Source organism: Sitophilus oryzae, unplaced genomic scaffold, assembly GCF_002938485.1.
Source record: "Sitophilus oryzae breed Bouriz unplaced genomic scaffold, Soryzae_2.0 scaffold_165_pilon_pilon, whole genome shotgun sequence".
Classification (NCBI taxonomy): domain Eukaryota; kingdom Metazoa; phylum Arthropoda; class Insecta; order Coleoptera; family Curculionidae; genus Sitophilus; species Sitophilus oryzae.
Window position 1 is genome coordinate 602,343 of NW_022146347.1, and position 20,658 is coordinate 623,000.

General features: G+C 29.9%; 1 protein-coding gene across 1 annotated transcript in view; it reads right to left on the minus strand.

The window, feature by feature from the left end:
- The window catches only part of LOC115880878 (organic cation transporter protein), a 73,752-nt gene extending 63,230 nt beyond the window's left edge, over nucleotides 1-10,522 (minus strand). Inside the window, exon 1 of the mRNA XM_030898200.1 lies at nucleotides 10,256-10,522. Within this exon, the coding sequence (XP_030754060.1) occupies nucleotides 10,256-10,298 (43 nt within the window). The 5' untranslated portion in view covers nucleotides 10,299-10,522. The remainder of the gene's footprint in view (nucleotides 1-10,255) is intronic.
- Nucleotides 10,523-20,658: the final 10,136 nt, after the last annotated feature.

A 20,658-nucleotide genomic window follows, 5' to 3' on the forward strand; every position in this document is an offset into this window, starting at 1 on the left:
TAATATGACAAGACGGCTTTGGTGATTATTGTGGACTATATACTACTATGAACTGCTCATCATATTGGACGTTTTGGAAATACTTGGCAGGAGGGTAAGAGGTCGCGAAGCAGTACCAGCTTCATTAAATAAACTTCGCTTGGTTCTTAAAGAAGAATGGGAAAACATAACGCAATGTGATATATGCAGCCTCAATGACAGTATGGGGCCAGTTATAGCATCCAAGGGAGGCAATACAAAGTATTAGGGTATTTTTACAACAAAAAGAAATCTGTTTGTATACTTGAGTATTACAGACGTTTTCTTTAATATCACTGGTTCTGTTATCGTTATTAATGTTTATTAAAATCAGAACTGAATCTTTAGTCTTTAACATTTTTTTTTTAATTTAGTATAGAGTATCTAATGCAGCGTAATATGACGTTACGACAATAGTCACTAAATCCATCTAGTTACTTAAAAAATTATATCAACAAGTAAGGAGAATTGAAAAAATTGCAAATTGATCGTGATCGGTTCATTTCGCTCTTAAAAATTAATCAAAGCATGTATTGATATGAATCAATAAACAAAATGCTCAGGAGTCAGGGTTCCGAGTATAAGATTATATTTTAGGAAAATTTACAAACGAAATTATTGCACAGGATGTTTTAAATTTAGGGTAAAAAACAACCCCTCGATTAACCCTGTATAATATGTCATATACTAAAGTTTATAAGAAACTTAGTTTATAAATTAAAGTTGATATAATTATACAGTGTGTCAATTTTAAAACTTCCCACCCTTAATATCTTTCTTGCAGTTAAAAATACGAAAAATTGGAAAGACACGTCAATTTTATTTTTAAGGGGGACACTTAAAATGAATATTTTTGGCCTTTTTCTTTCAACCCCTTAGGAGGGGTAGATGTCACTTTTACAATCTTAAATGGGAATGGGAGTCAAGTGGCCCATCGTTTTAAAGGGCGTTTAATTCTCTTTTCAGTGGTATCCTACTTTATTGCTTTCTATCCAGAGGTTTCCGAATAATCGCGTTCCAAAGGTGCAGAAACAACTAAACGTACCAGATTTTGGTTTTCAGGTTAGTGTTTACACAAAAGTTATTGCAATGGATCTCCTTGTAGTACAAATGATTAGAAGATTAGGTTACACCACTTACGCCCTATCTTATAGGTTGTTCAAAATGATGTCCATTTTCCCGTAAACAGTAATAAAGTCTGTTTTCAAACACCTCCCTAACATTTCGGAAAATTTCACCGGGAATTGACTGGCATTCTGCTGTAATTTGCCTTTTAAGATCATCAATATCAGTAGATTGTGTTTTATAAACAATGGATGTCTCCCCCAAAAGGCTAAGTGATCTTGACCGTCCTGCTGGAATGAATCACCGTCCTGCTGGAATGTTAACAATTCCTCCTGTGAAACTGATTAGAGGTTGCCACTCATTCGAATTTGAGAAAGGAAACGTTAATGTTTATGATGTTTTCAGTTTATTAGTATTTCGAATTTCGACCCCCTAGAAAAATGTAATGGCTACGTCCATGTTGCCACCTAATCTTCTAATCATTTGTACTACAAGGAGATCCACTGCATTAATTTTTGTGTAAACACTAGCCCAGGGGCGGATACAGAAATTTATTTTAGGGGGGCCCGGAATGTATTTTAGGGGGGGGCCAAATAAAAGCTAATGTAAAATATGCTTTTTAGAGCGCCATTTTTAACCCAAAAGCCTAATATTTAACCCAATTTATAGATTTCAGGTGGGCCATGGCCTCATGTGCCCCCCTTTGTATCCGCCACTGCACTAGCCTGAAAACCAAAATCTCAATGCAGGTATGTTTAATTGGTTCTGCATCTTTGAAACGCGATTATTAGAAAATCTCTGGACAAAAAGCAACAAAGTAGGATACCGCTGAAAAGAGAATTAAAAGTCCTTTAAAACGATGTGCCACTTGACCCCCATTCCCATTTAAGATTGTAAGGGTGACGTCTACCCCTCCTAAGGAGTTGAAAGAAAAAGGCCAAAAATATTCATTTAAAGTGTTTCCCCCGTCTTTACGATTTTTCATATTTTTAACTGCAAGAAAGATATTAAGGGTGGGAAATTTTAAAATTGTCACACTGTATACAGCGTATTAAAAAATTCATAAAAATAGGGCTAAAAATAACAAAAATATAACACTTTAAATTTGATCAAAAATTTCTCCGTTGCGTTTTTTTGCATCTGAGTGTATAAATACATAAATTAAAGTGGCTATATGGAAATATTTTGTTTTGTCGATATAAAATTTTGTTCCTGATTGCCTATAATAACCTAAGTTTTGAATATTAATTAGATTTTGATATTCATTAAAAATCGGCAGACAATGTAGCGTATTATAATATTTTTGTATAATATAGACTAGACAAACAAGGAAAAATATTGTAAATAAAAAGTAGTACGTAATGTCAAAGTTTACTATAATTTATTCTGTAAACTTTGATAATATTTACTTTATTTACAGAGAGCAATAATGAGTTAACATAAAATATTCTTAAATTCTAGTAGTTGAAAAGATATCATATTTAATCTTTAATTAAATATACACTCTTAGTTTATATATGTGTATTTATTATATTTGCTCACTTCTCTTTAATACAATTAAAGTGTATAAAATACTTATAATATAAATACTTATAATAGCACTAAAAACTTACTTTTTAGTGCTATTATAAGTATGCTAAAGTGTATATACTAATTATGTTCAATTGCACTTAGCGTAAGCATCTGATAAAATGATCTTATGATCAGAAAAAAAAATCAGAATATCTTAAAAAATGGAAAATACCGATGAAAGTGTTTACATTTCAATTATATTTTTGAGAAAAGAATTGTTACAATATCTAAACTTTACTAGATATAATTCACCGTATGATCAAAAAAAATGGCGTTTGAATAGCCGTTTTTAATGTAATAATCTCTTTTAGTCCGACTTTCATATGGCTTTTATTAACAGCTGACATCGAAATATCTCGAAAATTAATATTTAATTTAGAAAAACGTAAAAAGTTTCCAGACACAAATTTATTCTCAAAATAGTATATTGTTTTGTTAGGAGTAAATATAATACCTTTTGTAGCGGAGCTGTACGTTTGGCATTACAGGCGAGGCACAAAAAGTAGTTTTTACTCGGAATAGAACATGCCTATTTTTTTCAAACATCACAAATAATTTTTATAACCCCTATAACTTGTTTATTTTTTCAGATAAAACGACGAGACTTGGTATGTTAATATATGACATAAATTAGGATTGATTGACATACTCAAATGTTTCTCGGTCACTTCCGGTTTCACCGGAAATGACTACAACTTTTGATTTTTAAATGACACCTTCGGTATTTTTTTTTACTTTATTCGATAGAAAATGACACTCTAAATCGAATGACATATCATATGTCAACTTTTGACATATTCGCTCAAAAACAAATTGTATTTTAAATTTCAATCTAGAGTGCCATGGCTGTGTTAAAAACACTAATTTTTAATCACGGAGCCTTCGAAAAATATATTTGATCGTCTAATGTTTTTAGTGTCTTGTCTTGGCCGGTTAAAAGATGACCATATCGTATTTTTAATCATAACTCAATTTTTTCAAATAGAACGCGGGTGGCTCATTAGCATATTTGGAAAAAGCATTTTTTTACGCATAATTTGATACCACACACTTGTTATTACGAGTCAAATTATCGTTATGAACCGCATGTTATAATTTCAAATAAACCATATCCGAAAATGTCAAAAGTTGACATAGATATGTCATTCTAATTGAATACATCAATCAATCCTAATTTATGTCATATACTAACATACCAAATGTCGTTTTTTTATCTGAAAAAAATAAAAAAGTTATAGGGTGAGCCACTTTTGAGACGCCCCGGTATATCGAGAAACTATGGTTACGCGCGTTAAATTTGACACTTTTGGTCAGTTTAATAATACATTTGTCATACTTTTGTGCTTAGCGTAAAATTGCTGTACTTATATGCCTAGGCATTAACATGACTTTTTTATATTGTCCATCGCGTCCCAAAAATTAATACTTTTGTGACATTTGAAAAGAAATGTATTATTTATTATCTTGAATTACTGCAGTTGTCTTCTACATATAGATATGTATACAGGGCCAGTCTTAAATAAGTGAAAATATTTTTGGGTGTGGTATATTTCGACCCCAGGAATAATAAATTTTGATTTCTAACCAAAATTTTTCTTGACGGGTGATAATCAAAGGCCAAAATGGCATTCCTCGCAAATTTTGAAGTATAATTAGTGGAAAAGTCAAAAGTTTGTTAACTTTTTCCACTAATTGAAAATTACTATCACTAATTCTGACGTTCTGAATGCTTACATTAAAATTAGGTGAACAAACTTCTAGGACTAATTGAAACTACTAATTTATTCCACTGATTTCGAGGTTCTGAACAAAGAATATACCAAGAACAGTTGTTTACCGTTCTGGGAATATACCACAAAACACATACACAAGGAGAAGTGCGAGCGCCTTGCTAAATATTGGAAAGTGAAATTGACGTTTAAATTTGACACTGTTGACAAGTCTACTGCTACTAGCGCCCCCAATATCGCTTGTAGGAACTACGGACTAGATTGTCACGCATGGCGGGAAGTTTAAAAAAATAAAAATTTTAATTCTTCATTTATTTTTAATTATGACATAGATAAAAACACAAAAAATACACCATTTTTTAAAAATATGTTTAATATCAATATCAAATATACAACAGAAATTAATTTCACCACAATAAATTAATAAAATTAAAAAATAATGTTACAAGTAGATCAAGAGACAAAATTAATTATAACAAAACTGAAAAAAATGGCGTCATAGATGGCTTAGAAATGACGATATATATCATAATTTTGAAAGTAAAATTATATAGGAAATGTCATCGATCATCATTTTGAAGCCAACTGGACGATTATTTCAAACATACAAGCTGAGTTCGTTCATAGTGCTCTGAGAAATCTAGATAAACAAAGAATAATAAATTAAAAGTATTCCAGGGAAAAAGAGAGGAAAAACCTGTATCGTCTCTGATATCTGTCAGGGTTTTGTTGAAAGTGTCATCTTTTTGCTCGAAGTTTTCAGGTCGATTAAAAAGATGACATTTACAACAATACTTTGCCGTAACTTTCACAAATATCAGAGAGAGAGTACAGGTATTGCCTCTCTTTTCCTCTGGGATGCTTTATATCTGTTCTTCTTTGTTTACCTATATTTCTAAGAGCATAATGCCAAACACGACTACAGTATATAATAATTTCAATATCCTAAGTGGAAAGAAAAAAGATCACCTTTCTGTTTTGTACTATGGTCCCTTTCTTCCGATGGCTCATCTCGTTGATATTTAGGAAGGTATCCATAAAATATATATTTTATTATCGGTCCTGGGATGAAAAAATATAAAATTCAATTTCATTTGATGATCCTTTTCTGTCACCTAAATCAGGAGAATGACAATGAGCATGTTAAGATGAAAAAAAACTTATTTATCAACACTTACCTACACGTTAGTCCAAGGAGTTTTATCAAAAACCTATATTTGCCTAAATAATTTATGTATTCAATTTACAAAGCAAACTGTAACGTGTAAACAAAAGAAATAAAATGGCGACAAGTCAACGTGAACGTCAACGACCCGACAAGGAGAAAAGTGGTGTTCGAATAACAATTTATGGGTTGCAAAAAATTGTTTTTGTCTCCTTTCAACGCACACTTTAGAAAGAAAAAGAGCTGAACAGTTATACTGAAAGAATGTCAAGGTTTTATCTGTCACTCTTGTCAATAATTTATCGGTAAAGAAGATTCCTAGAAAATCGCTTGTAGTCAAGTTTTCAACCATTTCTAGTTCTCCCATAAGAAGTGTCATCCACCTGGAATATACCTAGCTAGAAAAAGAATGAACTCTGCCATACTGAAAAATGGTCCTACAGAAGTGGCGCCATCTATTGAGTAGGGCTTGTTTTAAATGGATAGAAGCGCGGGCTTTTTAAGTGAGCGTATTTAGTGAATTCTACTCTAAAATATATAATTAAATTTGATTATTAAATCTTATTTTTTACACAAATTCAACAATACTAATAACAAGTATCGTTGTGATGTGTAAAAAATAAGATTTAACAGTATAATTTATACAATTATTAAATAAAATTAAAGCCAAACATGTGTAAATATTATTTATTATTTAAAGATTTTAATTATAAATCAAATATTTAAACATCGTTTATTATAATAAAACAAGACCAACGTAATACGCCCAAAATTTTGTAAATGGAGTAAATATAAATAGGTAATTAAATGATAGCAAAAATAAATGACTTACATTATATTTTTAGGACCACAAACAAAATGAATTGTCTAATAAAAACACATATAACAAATTAGTTTGAAAAACGTTTTGATGTTTTGATAATTATTTTTGATAATATTATGATCATAGATAAAAGAAAATAATCTTCTATTATTATGATTGGCGCTATGACAACGACAATATTTTTTGAGAATTTGACAATAATATGACAATGGCCGTTGGAAACTATGGAAACTACAAAAAAAATCTGATTGAACGCCATCTGGCAATAACTAGTAGCAATTTTTTAACCTAAAAATTAATTGCACTACCACCTAGCGCCCGAGGCTGGAACTATTTTATTTGAAATTTCCGTGGAAACGGTGGAACCGCTTTTGCTATTTCACTTTCCGGCCCCTGCCTGTTCAGAATGAAGCTTTACGATTATTACCATGATTATTACTATTACCATGGTTACGGCACTGAAAGGGACGCAAATACAGAAAAAATAGTAGCTCTCAACGTTTTTTAAGCGTAGTTTACACGGGCAAGTAAATTATTGCAAGTATATGTCTGAGAGCACTTCTACCAAACTTGCATAATGTAAACAGTATCCGAAAGCATTCTCCCAGCAAGTCACAAAACTGGCAGGGAAGTGGTTGCGGCGAAAGGTGCTTGCAAGTGTAAACAGGTTGGGATAGTGCTCTGGCAAGTTAAAATTTATTTCCGTCTTGTTGAAAGTTTTTGGTGCAAGTGATTTTCGAAGGCGTGTTAAATAACGATATTAAAATCAAATTCTGTAAACTTTGTTAAAATGGAGTGAAAAATATGGTAGAAAGAAGATACCATCGCTTTGATTAATATATTTGAAGGATTTCCGGAATTGTGGCATATCCAATTTTGATATTTTATTGATGATATCCAATTTCGAAATTAGTTGTAGTAAAAAGTTAAAATCGACTTCTGACATTCGCAGAAAATTGATTAAATGCTTTGGGTCTTCATTTCTTAATTCTTTTAATAACATCGCGTAAGCTCCAAGACTAGGCCTTCTGGCAATCCATTCTTTAACCCATACTCTTTTTCTAGATTTTCTTGACTGTTTGCGTAAAATTGCAACAAGAAGAGCAGTGGCTGCAGCTCTCTTTTTACGGCGCGACATTTTTCTACAGAACCAATATACTGGTGCAATATACACCATACCGTGTATACATGCATGCAATTGCAAATTGCAAAAAATTGCTTTAAAATTTGCTTAAATGTAAACACTATCGCAAGTTACTCTAGCAAGTTGAATAACTTGGATATTTTGGACTTATTTGAAAAAGGGTAAAGAGAAAATATGTTTCTTTTATCGAGATCTACCAGACCTGAAAATATTTGCGTTTATTTAAGACTTATCCTGTATAGTGTATATTTAAATGTTGATTTTTAAGAATATAATATGAAATTTAATAGAATTAAAAAGCAGAATGGTGAAACCATGAACCATAACGGATATTCAATAACCTTGATAATAATATATGTAAAATGAGATTGTAACTCATTTTAGTGAAATTCAAAATAATATAGGTCAAGATAAAAATGCATATAATACTTATTGGTTTACCTTATTTAATTTAAGTAAAAACTATAATGAATGGTATATTAAATTAGATTGTAATGCATAATAGCAACAACTAAACTAAACCATACAGCACGAGCTAAGATAAATTAGAAAATGTGTACCTATATTAAAAAAATAATTATAAATCTAATAAACCTTGGTTATAATTTATGCAAAATTATGACAAAACGATAGTATTAATTTAATATAGCTCAAAATAGAAATTAATTTAATATTGGTTTATGTTACTTTAAAAAACATGTATTTTGCCACTAAAAGAACATTGTTCAAAACACAAAATACACTTGTTAGATCCATTTTGATGAACACAAAAAATTAAAATATGAGATTTTATATCGATGGAATATCTAGTACACTTTTTCATGGACACAGGATACAGAGTAGAGTTTAAAAATGCAAAAATTATAATGGAAGAACCGAAAATCTCTAAACATAAAAAATACTTTTCTTATAATGAAATACAATTAAATGTATTGTATTGCTCACGCATCTGTCACATCTACAAACAACAGTATTTTTTTTTTCGTTTAGAGAGGGTTATTTAATTTTTTTAGTATATTTAGACCCCAGAAACACGACTATGAGTTTTTTTCGCGATTTTTTTTTAAAAATTTGGAATTTTTTAATTTTTTATTTAAAAATCATAATATGGCAACATAGATAGTAGATTAAATTTACAAGAAAGAAATTAAAAACCCAGAAAAGATCCAGTGGTTCTCAAAATTTAAGCAAAAAAAGTTTTTTGGTAATTTTCAAAGTAAAATATCTAGCGGTTATTTTGGACTTATTTGAAAAACGGCAAAGAGAAAATATGTTTCTTTTATTTTATCGAGATCTACCAGCCCAGAAAATATTTGCACTTATTTAAGACTCGCCCTGTATATTATTTAATCTTATTATGTTATTTAATTTAATATTAATGAAGGTTAGTGTAAAAAATAGATTATATTGAATATGTAGAAAAACTACAAATTAAAAGATATTTATGTGTATATTTTTATGATATTAAAAAAATAATTTAAGAATAATATATACTTAATATAATACCTCTGTATAAAAACACCATAATAATATCATGTAAAATGTCATTTTAACTAATCTTTGCTAAATTAATAATAAAAAAATAGGCGACATGTGTTAATATAAAAAAATGTGTCATAATTTTTTTTGTGCAGTACCTAATAACAATAATTGTAGGTATATTATAAAAATTAACTATAATAAAACATAAATAAAAAAAAAAGATTCTTACTAAATAAATATAAAAAATAAACAAGAAGATATAGGCCAAGATAAAATGCATTAAAAATGGTTAGTAATAGATAAAATAAGATTTAAATTGTTAAGAATTTGTAAAAAAATTATAGTAAAATCAAACTAAACATACATTATGTCAACATACAAGCACAAACTAAAAACATTTTATATGACAAAATGTATACAGGGTGTGTCAAAAATAAGTGCAAATATTTTCAGAGCTGGCAGATCTCGATAAAACAAACATATTTTCTCTTAGCCGTTTTCAAAATAAGTCCAAAATAACCGAGATATTTTACTTTGAAAATTTACAAAAAAAAAATTTTTTGCTTAAATTTTGAGAACCACTGGATCTTTTTTGGCTTTTCTTTCTTTTAAATTAAATTAAATCTTCTAATTAAATGAAATAAATTTCCAAAAAATTTTTCAAAAAATTCCAAATTTTCAAAAAAAATTGTTTGCGAAAAAACCTCATATTCGTGATTCCGGGGTCGAAATATACTACCCCTACAAATATTTGCACTTATTTAAGACTCACTCTGTATATTAGATAAAATAGAAATAGAATATCTTATATTTAAAAAAAAATACACATGTATTGGGGTAAAAATAAAGATCGGTAAAAGTAAAATAATTAAGATAAAAATACATAGAGTTAACCGTTTACCTTATTTACTTAAAAAAAAAGCTGAAAATTATTTTTTTCTTTAATAACAATAATACCGTATGATCGAATAAAAACGGCGTAAGCGATGGCAATGAAATGAAGATCGCTGTCATTTTATATGAAAAATTATATTGGAAATGTCATCGAACGTCATTTCCAAGCCAACTGGATGCCATTTTTTTTCGATCATACGGTATAAAATATGACTATAAATTATATATAGAATATAGAAACTACAAAATAAGGTAAATAATATGGAAAAAATAATGAATTTAACTATTTTCATTTAAAAACAAGAAATACCCGTGTATCTATTATTATTGTAAATATTGTTACTTCATACTTTGTTACGTACCTAAATAACCCATCATGGTATCCAAATCGCACGCACCGTCCATTTCGAACAAGTTTATTTGTACTTTTCAGTCAGAAAAAGAGAATAAAATACGGTTATTTACGGTTGAATATCGGCCATGCCCGTAATACGGTAAAAGAATGCAAATTTGCGGTGGGAATACCGATGCGAGTAAACGAGCGGACTTAAGTACACTAAAACGCGTCTTTCGCTATTCTCGCGCTTAACTTTTCGATCGTGCGCCGTTAAGGTTACTCAGATAAAATTACTTTGGGAGAAAAAGTCTTTACAAACACCGAGAATTTGTATTTTTTATCTAATACCGATCGTACTTACAAATCTACAAACAAGATTAAGTGAATGTAATACATAATAGTTCGGTTTGTGGAGATTGATTGTTATACCGGGTGCGTTTTAAATGTGGCTCACTTCTATAACTTTTTTATTTTTTCAGATAAAAAAACGGGATTTGGTATAACAATTTTTTCCAAATATGCTAATGAGCCACCGCCGTTCCATTCGAAAAAAATTGATATGATTAAAAATACGATTTAGGCTTCTTTTAACCGGCCAGGACAATACACGAAAAACATTAGACGATCAAATCTATTTTTCCAAGGCTCCTTGATTAAAACCTAGTGTTTTTAACACAGCCCTTGGCACTCTAGATTGACATTTAAAATACGATTTTTTAAGCGAGAATGTCAAAAGTTGACAAATGATACGTTATCCTATTCAAAATATCATTTTCTATCGAATAAAGTAAAAAAATACCGAGGGTGCTATTTAAAAATCAAAAGTTGTAGTCACATCCGGTGAAACAGGAAGTGATCCAAAAAAAAAATGAATAAGTCAATCAATCCTAATTTATGTCCTATGCTAACATACCAAATCTCGTTTTTTATCTGAAAAAATAAAAAGTTATAGCGATGAGCTACTTTTGAGATGCACCTGGTACCTGTCGTATTTACACAGCTCGTTTTTTTTTAGAATTTACTAGATACAGTTTTTTATATTTTAGGACAAGGATATTTTATGTTGTACAGGGTGGGTCAAATTCGACGCTTTTAAATGGAAACACCCTTTTCCATAGGAGATAGACAAAAACTAATATCGGTGTCTGGAGCTCAATTTTTGTCAAAAATATGATGGTGAAAACCGCATATCGGTATCTGTTACCGTTTCGGAGTTACGGGGTGTTTTTCAAAAATATGCGTTTTTAACAAATCGCTGTAACTTTTTGCTATGGAAAATTTTGTATTTTATGAAAACATTTACAAAGCACCTTTTTACGTAAAATTTAATGGTTTAAGTATAATTTTTTTAAATTAATAATTTAAGAATTATCAACAGAAAATTTGATTTTTTTATATGGGATACCCTCTCTATTTTTAATTTATTGAAAATAATTTAAAATTACCTTTCCAAAAATATAACACACTTGATATTTTGCTCGATTCCTCTTCGAGATATAGAGTATATAAAAATTCGCCCGCTTTAAATAAGTAGGCTTTGAACGGCACCGGCTGTCATGCAAAAAAATTCTAGCTGTGAGCATCAATTAAAACGAAAATAACATTTGTTATGAGTGATGCAGAGTTTTATAACAATTTAAAATATATTTAACCAACATCAACACATTTAAACTATATCTAATAACAATAAAAATAAATAGCAAACCAAGACATGAGCTTTTGCTACAGGTGTTCGACACATCGACCGTCTTCTGTTATGGACAGACGGGGCAGTTTTTGAACATTTCTCGCGGAATTCATTAACTCAGTGGGGATGAAAGATACCCTCTCATAACTGCTAAGTATTTCTAATTCTTGTCTAGATTATACGGAAGAATAAGGAACCTTTATTCTTCCGCAAATATATCCATTGGATCAGATCCATGGGCACTAAGTCAAGCGGCCTCGACGACCAACGGCTGGGATCTTGGTTAGCTATTCAATTATTCTTGAAATTGGCTGCAAAAATTTGCTGATAACCTCTGCGTTCAGAGGCGGTGCGTCGTCTTGCTGGAAAAATATGTTTTCGAGTTCCATTAAGGGCATATCATCAATAAGAGGTCCAAAGCCTACTAGTTAAAAGTGGCGAACTTTTAAAAATTCTGTATTTCGAAGGGGATTATAACAAAATATCAAGTGTACTATATTTTTGGAAAGGTAATTTTAAATTCTTTTCAGTTAATTAAAAATATAGAGGGTGTCCCAAATAAAAAATCAAATTTTCTGTTGATAACTCTTAAATTATTAATTTTAAAAAAAATTATACTTAAACCATTAAATTCTACGTAAAAAGATGCTTTGGAAATGTTTTCATAGAAATACAAAATATTCCATAGCAAAAAAGTTATAGCGATTTGTTAAAAATCCACATTTTTGAAAAACACCCCGTAACTCTGAAACGGTAACATATATTGATGTGCAGTTTTCACCATCATGTTTTTAATGAAAATTGAGCTCCAGACACTGATATTAGTTTTCGTCTATCTCCTATAGAAAAGGATGTTTCCATTTAAAAGCGTCGAATTTGACCCACCCTGTACAGTTGTACTATCTTTTTAAAATAGTTTTTATTTCCGATTTAACCATGTTGCGTGGCTACAAACTTGATTATCAACTTTAAATTGAACCACCGTATACAGGGTGTTTTAAAAAACATATGCTATCTCTCGTGGGGAGATTCCTCACTTGAAAATAAGATTTATTTTTTATATCAACATAAGTCCGATTTGGTTTTGTTTCGTAGCTACAATAGGTTAAAGATTTTATTTACTTTTTTTCAATTTATTCTAATTTTCTTCCAAGTGCTTTTAGTGATTCGAATGAATTTTTGAGGGTAAAAGTTACTATAAGTGCTACACATTTTAATGCTAAAAAAGTGTCGACAGATTTATCAGAGACGTGCATATGGATTACCCTGAATATTTTTCGAAAAAACAAGACATGTACGCCACTGATTTTTTTTTCTTTCGATAGCAAAATTATATAGGCCCTTTAATGCCAATTAAAAGTTGTATCTTGATATTTTGTCGATTTCAGTTGCCTTGATGAGATAAATGCAATTTTATTAATTTGCTTTGATCCAAGTCTAATGGAAACCTTTAAAAACTTTTAATATCATTAACTTGCGAGAGTTATTTTTATTGATTCCTCATCAACAAATAAATATAAATATATAAAAGTTCCAAGAGAAAAAAAGTCAGTAGCGTACATGTTTTTTTTAGAAAAATATTCCAGTAATAACCCATATGCACGTCCCGGCTGAAAATGTCGACACTTTTTTAGCATTAAAATATGTCGCATTACAGTCACTTTTATCCCCAAAATTTGATTAAAATCGCTAAAAGAACTTGGAAGAAAATTATATTAAATTATAATATATTATAAATAAAAAATTAAAACGTGAATAAGAATCTCCCCTCGAGTGATTGCACATGTTTTTTGAAGCACCGTGTAAACCGTATGATCACCTTTTCTACATATCCGATAGCCAGATAATTACTATAGCATTTCTATATATCATAATTCATATGTCACATATTATCGGCTTCATAAACATTGCAAAATAAAATAGATCTAATTTTGCAGGACCAATAACAAACTGATTTAAAGTAATGCTACAAACCAAAGAAACGCGGACTTTTAAATTACAGTGACAGTATTTTTAAATTATGTTTTAGCTCACCTATCAATAAAGAGCTAAACTTAATTTTATGGGCGGGATGCTGTAGAAAGTATTTTATAATTTCGATGGAGGAAGCAACAGAGAATCGGAATTTACGCAATCTTCATATGTGAACCTGACGGTATTTGCCATGGACATCAACAAATAATATATAAGCCTGCGGGACTTCAGCTGTCAATTTTGGAAAATGGTGGTGTTCTAAAGCTAATTTCTTTAAAAATATATTTTCTGTATAATTTTTTTCGTGAATTTTTCCCATATTTTAATATATAATTATTGTTATTCGGAGCGAAGTCAAATCCAACAAATCAAAGATCATTAAATCGATTCAGTCGTTATTAATTATTATAATAAAAAAAATGTAAAAATGTAAATTAATTAATTAATATTACATATTTTCTCTTTGCCGTTTTTCAAAAAGTCCAAAAAAACTGAATTTTAAAAACGATTAAAGTTTATTTTTAAAAAAAAATTGACAGCAACCGGATTTTTTTCTGTATTTGCATCCTTTTTAGTGCCGTAACCATAGAGTAAAGCCGTAACCATAGTAATATCAGAGATTATAAGAAATTATACCGTGGGAAGATTTGCGGTGAACAGGCAGTTCTAAAAAATTTCTAAAATATACAGGAAAATTTAAAAGAAAATGCACGATTTTCAACATACCAACAAACTTCATAGACGTGTTCCTGGGGTCAAAATATACCACCCCTAAAAATATTTGCACTTATTTAAGATTTACCCTGTAGATAAATGGTGTAATTAACCCCACTTTATTTTATTTATATAGATTACGCTTTTTACCAAAAATATCATACGCTGTCAAAGAAAACAGTTATTGGCGGTGGACATTTTTTTTGGAAATTTCTTTGAAATTTCTTTGGAACATTTTTAAATTGTTAGTTAAAAAACATAATGTCTTGATAATATGACAACATAGGGGGTAGTTTAAAATTAAAGAGAGTAAAAAAAAACAGAAAAACAAGGGTTTTCAAAATTTAAGCAAAAATTATTTTTCCTTAAATATTCAAAGTAAATAAATTCGACATGGTCAAGATCTACCAGCCCTGAAAATATTTGCACTTATTTAAGACTCATCCTATACAGGGTGAGTCTTAAATAAGCGCAAATATTTTAAAGGCAGTATATTTCAAGCCCAGAAACACGATTATGAGGTTTTTTGCGCGAAAAAAAATGATTTTTTTTTCGCATTTTTTTGGAAATTCTTTTAGTTTTTATTTAAAAAACATACTTTTTTGTTGGTAATATGTCAACATAAGTAGTAGCGTGGCTAACGTCATATTCAAGGCCTGACTTTTGACAGTTCTGCCGAAGTGGTCGAGAATTAGTAGTCGTAAACAAACCTATAGTTTTCATTAGTTTCGCAACGAATCTGTGTTTTTTACGCGTTTCTATGCTCATAAAATTATACTAAATAATTTTGAGTGTACTCTGAGTGAATAGTGAACTATCTAGATCCGATTCATAACATCGTACCCGCGAAAAAAAAACATACTTTCGGTAAAAATTATAGTAACATTGGCGATGCCGGCTGTGTGTCCGGACTAGAAAAAAATTGGGAAATTTATATAGAAACATAATAAATAATAAATAGCGTTAGTGTTAGTGTATAGTGTTAAACCAACGTAAGTGACGTGTATTTTTATGTAAAACAGTTTTCGTTTTTTTATTTTTAATTTGTAAAATGAAAAATTCCGCGACATTGTTCTGTGCCTGTGCCTTGTAGCAGCAATTATAATTAGTCCTCAGAATCTGTCTACATTCTCTTTCCCAAAAATATTAACTGTAACCAGTGGCGGATACAGAGGGGGCCCAAGGGGCCCGGCCCCCCCCCCCTAAAATCTGTAAATTATGTTAAATATTAGGCTTTTTTTGTTAAAAATGGCGTCCTAAAAGCATATTCTATATTACTTTTTATTTTGGGCCCCCCCTAAAATAAATTTCTGTATCCGCCCCTGACTGTAACTAGGTCACGTCCAAAACCTACAGAACATGCTGTGCCTACAATTTTTCAAAATCAACCCTCTTATGGACCCTCTGTGCATGTTCCCATAAAGAGAAAACGTCCCGATGAAAGAAAACAAGATTTGGAAATTCAGGATGAAATAAATATTGAAAAGTATTATTATTATTATGAAATATATATTATTATTATGAAATGGCAATATATTTTAAAGAAATTAAATGAATTTGTACTTTATTTTAGTATTTTATATAAAAAATGAGATCTTTATCTTTTTATTTACGATTTATGGATTATTTATAAAATTTAAGGGTGAGATTGTTAATCTGGAAATAAAATACAACAAAGTCCATCAGAGTGCTCTTTGAATGAGTATGCTAAGAAACCAACTGCTTGGAGGGAAAAGAGGAGAAAAAAATGACTAAACGAGGTCCACCAAATCGTGGCGATAGTGTTTACCATTTTAGTATGTTGTTATACTAGGTACTTATATTTTTAATACATTTTGATACAAATTCTGTTCTTTTACAGTGTTTTCTTACTTCTGGTTTCTGCATTGTAAATAATTATTATTATTGTGTTATTTGCGCTATTGCGTTTCATGATATAAAGAAATATAAGAATTTTATTTTTTAACCACTTAATCCATTTTATGGAAGAAAAATAGTACATTTAATACAAAACAAAAATGGAACAATTTTAAGGCTACTTCTCTTGAACTTACGATCGAGATACTTTTGGAAAATACAAAGTTTTGCCTTCCTAATTTTCATTCTAAAAAGATATAATTGGTATCATTGAATAAATATTTCTTAAAAAGAACGAAAAGTTAGGCATCAAAACTTGTATTATTTCCTAAATTCGTTCATAAGAAGTAATTTTATCTAGCACAAGTTGTATATACGAAGCAAAATCCATAGGTATACACGCGGTAGTCACAACTGCAATGTGTAAACAGAGTTTAAACGTAATACACAAGCACTGTGTATCCTAGGGCACACTGTGTATCCCTTACTTTGTGTATACGTAAATGCTATACTGTGGCTACATTGTGAGGCGGACGTTTAACCTTTGTGCATACGTATTGAATTACAATGTGTTAACGTAGGATATATACATCGGGGGAATTGTGTCACCCTGTGTCTACATCTAATAATGTAAACACATCGTAAATGTGATTTGATGTGCTGTATGGGAATGAGAAAATATGTTTCTTTTATCGAGATCTACCAGCCTTGAAAATACCATGCACTTATTTAAAACTCTATTCTATATTAACCCAATAACTTTAAAGAGAGTCTAAAACAAAAAATATACGAAAATCCTCCGTTATTTTTAACAAAGCAATAACTTCCTGATTTTTTTGCATTTGTTAATTTATACCTTGTATTCTTGTATGCATAAACGAATATAAATCAACACCACAAATTTGTGATTAATATATTAAACCTTTCACGAAAATTGTTGTCCTAGTATACTTTGGATGGGCTCAAAAGGTTTTGTAGTATTCTTGTTAGGGTAGTATCTTATGACTTCTTTTTCATTTTTAAGTGGGGCATTTTCACATTTTGTTTTTTGGATGCTTTATCTAATTAGTATTTGATTCTTGCAACACTCATACAAAATGTAAAAACAATAATTCTATGTCATAAATTGGCAGCCGTTATCTTGTATTTATTCAATCGATCTTAAAAAACGTATCAAACTAGTTGAAACAAAAAAAATAATAGATTTTTAATTGATACCTATATAGTTTATGATTTAATCACTTTTAATTATTTTTAAATTAAAACTTTCAGTTGTCTACTTTGACATAAGATTATTTAAAAAATAATATTTTTTGTTGCTAATTAAAAATCAGACTCTAAAATTACATACCTGAATACGAATATAATCATTATAAGAATAAATAATGTCTAATGTCTGTAACCTTATGGCGGATTCCTTTCTTGAAAAGAATTCTAGTAGTCCAGGAGCATTTTATATTTCTCTATATCCAGGAGGCAGTGAAGATTTTCGGTACTTATTTTCGGTCAGCGCCTTTGAATAAGAAGATTAAGGAAGGAGTATATCAAAAATCTTAGGTCCACCGCGACTCAAATATGGCCGACTTAAATTCCGGTTTATCAGTGCCGTTCTAATTTTATTTAAAAAATGTAAAACTATGATGAAGGGTAGACGTGGGGTAGACTCAATATTTTTTTTTTATTTTACGTTGTGAATAAATGTTGGTAGTTATTAAAATTGTTATAAAAACATATTATTATAATAAAAATAGATAAGTTTTAATAGTTATTTATTAACACAAACATCCGATACGCTACTGAAGCAGGTAAGTCAAATTGACGTATCTAAATTCTTTGACATCTAATCTTTGACAAGTAGTAAATAAAAGCAAATATGCAAGAAAAATATATAATTAGCTAATTTAAGTGAATTTCATAAATGATCGGTTTACTACACGTATGTATTTATATAGTCACTTACTAGCAAAAAGTTGTTCTATTATTTCATTCGATTTTTGCCGAGATCTACCGCACGCTACACAACCAACTATTATAGAGTCTTTTTTGATAAATCGCGATAGTGTCACTGTTAATTTAAGTTCTGCCACAATTTCCATCTAGATTTGCTACCTTTATACAACTATCAGTAGTAGAATAAATAATAAATAACATAAAATAAGCTCCGTAAAGACTGACAAATCCACAAAATTTCAAATCAAATTCAAATGTGTCAAATGAATCGCCAAACAGAACTGTCAAGGATCCCCACCCTAGAGTCCTTTTTGTTGTTAAGTAGTTTATGAAGCAAAAAACTACGCCAAAAACTACGCGTAGTTTTTTGTATTAACTACGTTTTAAAATCTTAAAAACTACCTTCAAAAACTACACAAAAACTACATTAAAAACTACCTACAAAAATATAGTAAAACATAAATAATTTAGACTTTAAACAAAAATCAAGCCAAATTCTAATCATGGAAGCAGCATGGAAGTATGAATAAGTTATATTATTGTATTCAATTTTTTTTCAACAAAAGTGTATTTTCTATAAAATACAAAGTAACATTGAACACAAAATAAACTATAAATTCTTAAATTCTTATGGAGAAATTCTCCATAGACATTCTACAGGAGAATATATGATTTTTTACATCTAAAGGCACAACTTCATAATCCCCCTCTTCCTAGAAGGTATGGAGACGTCGACGTCTTCCAACCATTTATAACTACTAAGTATTAAAAATATCACATAATAAGGAACAAATTCACAAAATATAGATTTTTTATTTCTTTAAATTGATCAACAAAGTTTTTAGGTTATGTTTTCACTGTTATTTTAAAAAACTACATTAGTTACATAAACTACACATTTACTACTCGACATTTAAAAAACCACTTCTGACATGTAGTAAATGTAGTTTCTTAATTACTACGTGTAGTTTAACAACTCTGATAGCATTATGCTCCTTCCTTAGTCCGTGGTTACATTGGATCATTGGATGCGTGTCCGTGCGTTTTCTTGGTCGTACGCAGGGTTCGGAAAACTACATGTTACTTTTAAAAACTACATAAACTACATTATATGTAGTTAATGTAGTTTATGTAGAAGGTGTAGTTTATGTAACCTATGTATGTAACTTTCAAATATCAAAGGTTTGAGGTGAGGTTATAATAAGTTGAAGCTTTAGAAAATACAATGTATTTAAGAAAACAGAAGAAATATGGCTTTAAATATAATATTCACACATCATATTATTTAGACCCCTCATACAAAGCAAAATTATTCATAATATCAATACATAGTTTATTAACGTAGTTTTCATGTAGTTAATAAACGGGAAAAGACGTAGTTTTTGAAGAAAAACTACACGTAGTTAATCAGGTAAATTACGTCTTAATTAACTACTTCCGAACCCTGGTCGTACGTGCTCGGACGTGCACGCAGCAAAAAAACAAACAAATGATATCTACGCAGGCGGTTACATTGCATCGGAGTTTGCGCGTCCGTGCACGTACGTCAATTTCCGTTGGTCGGATGAAAACAAACTGGTTTGGTTTTTTAATACGTGCACGTCAGAGCGTTCGAATTTTTATATCTCTGGGCCCAATACATTCCCTAAAAATTTGAATATTTTTGAATACCAGTTTTTTTTTTATTTTAGATATATTAATGATGCTGGAAACATTCTAAAATATTCAAAAAATTTGACCGGTTGCTGTTTTAATTTACCAAATATTTTACATATTCATTTTCTTTCCCTTTTCTTGCATATAAATAAATCATTTACCTAACATTTTCTTCTGTTCATAAGTAGTTATTTTAACATTAAATCCTCAGAAAGCATCAAAGTAGTGGCGTCCGTTTTGACAAACTTGACACCAGGGTTCGGAAAACTACATGTTACTTTAAAAACTACATAAACTACATTACATGTAGTTAGTGTAGTTTATGTAGAAGGTGTAGTTTATGTAACCTATGTATGTAACTTTTAAATATTACAGGTTTGAGGTGAGGTTATAATAAGTTGAAGCTTCAAAAACACATAATGTATTTAAGAAAACAGAAGAAATATGGCTTTAAATATAATATTTACATCATATTATCTCTATTACACCTCATACAAAGGAAAATTATTCATAATTTCAATACATAGTTTATTAACGTAGTTTTCATGTAGTTAATGAACTGGACAAGACGTAGTTTTTGAAGAAAAACT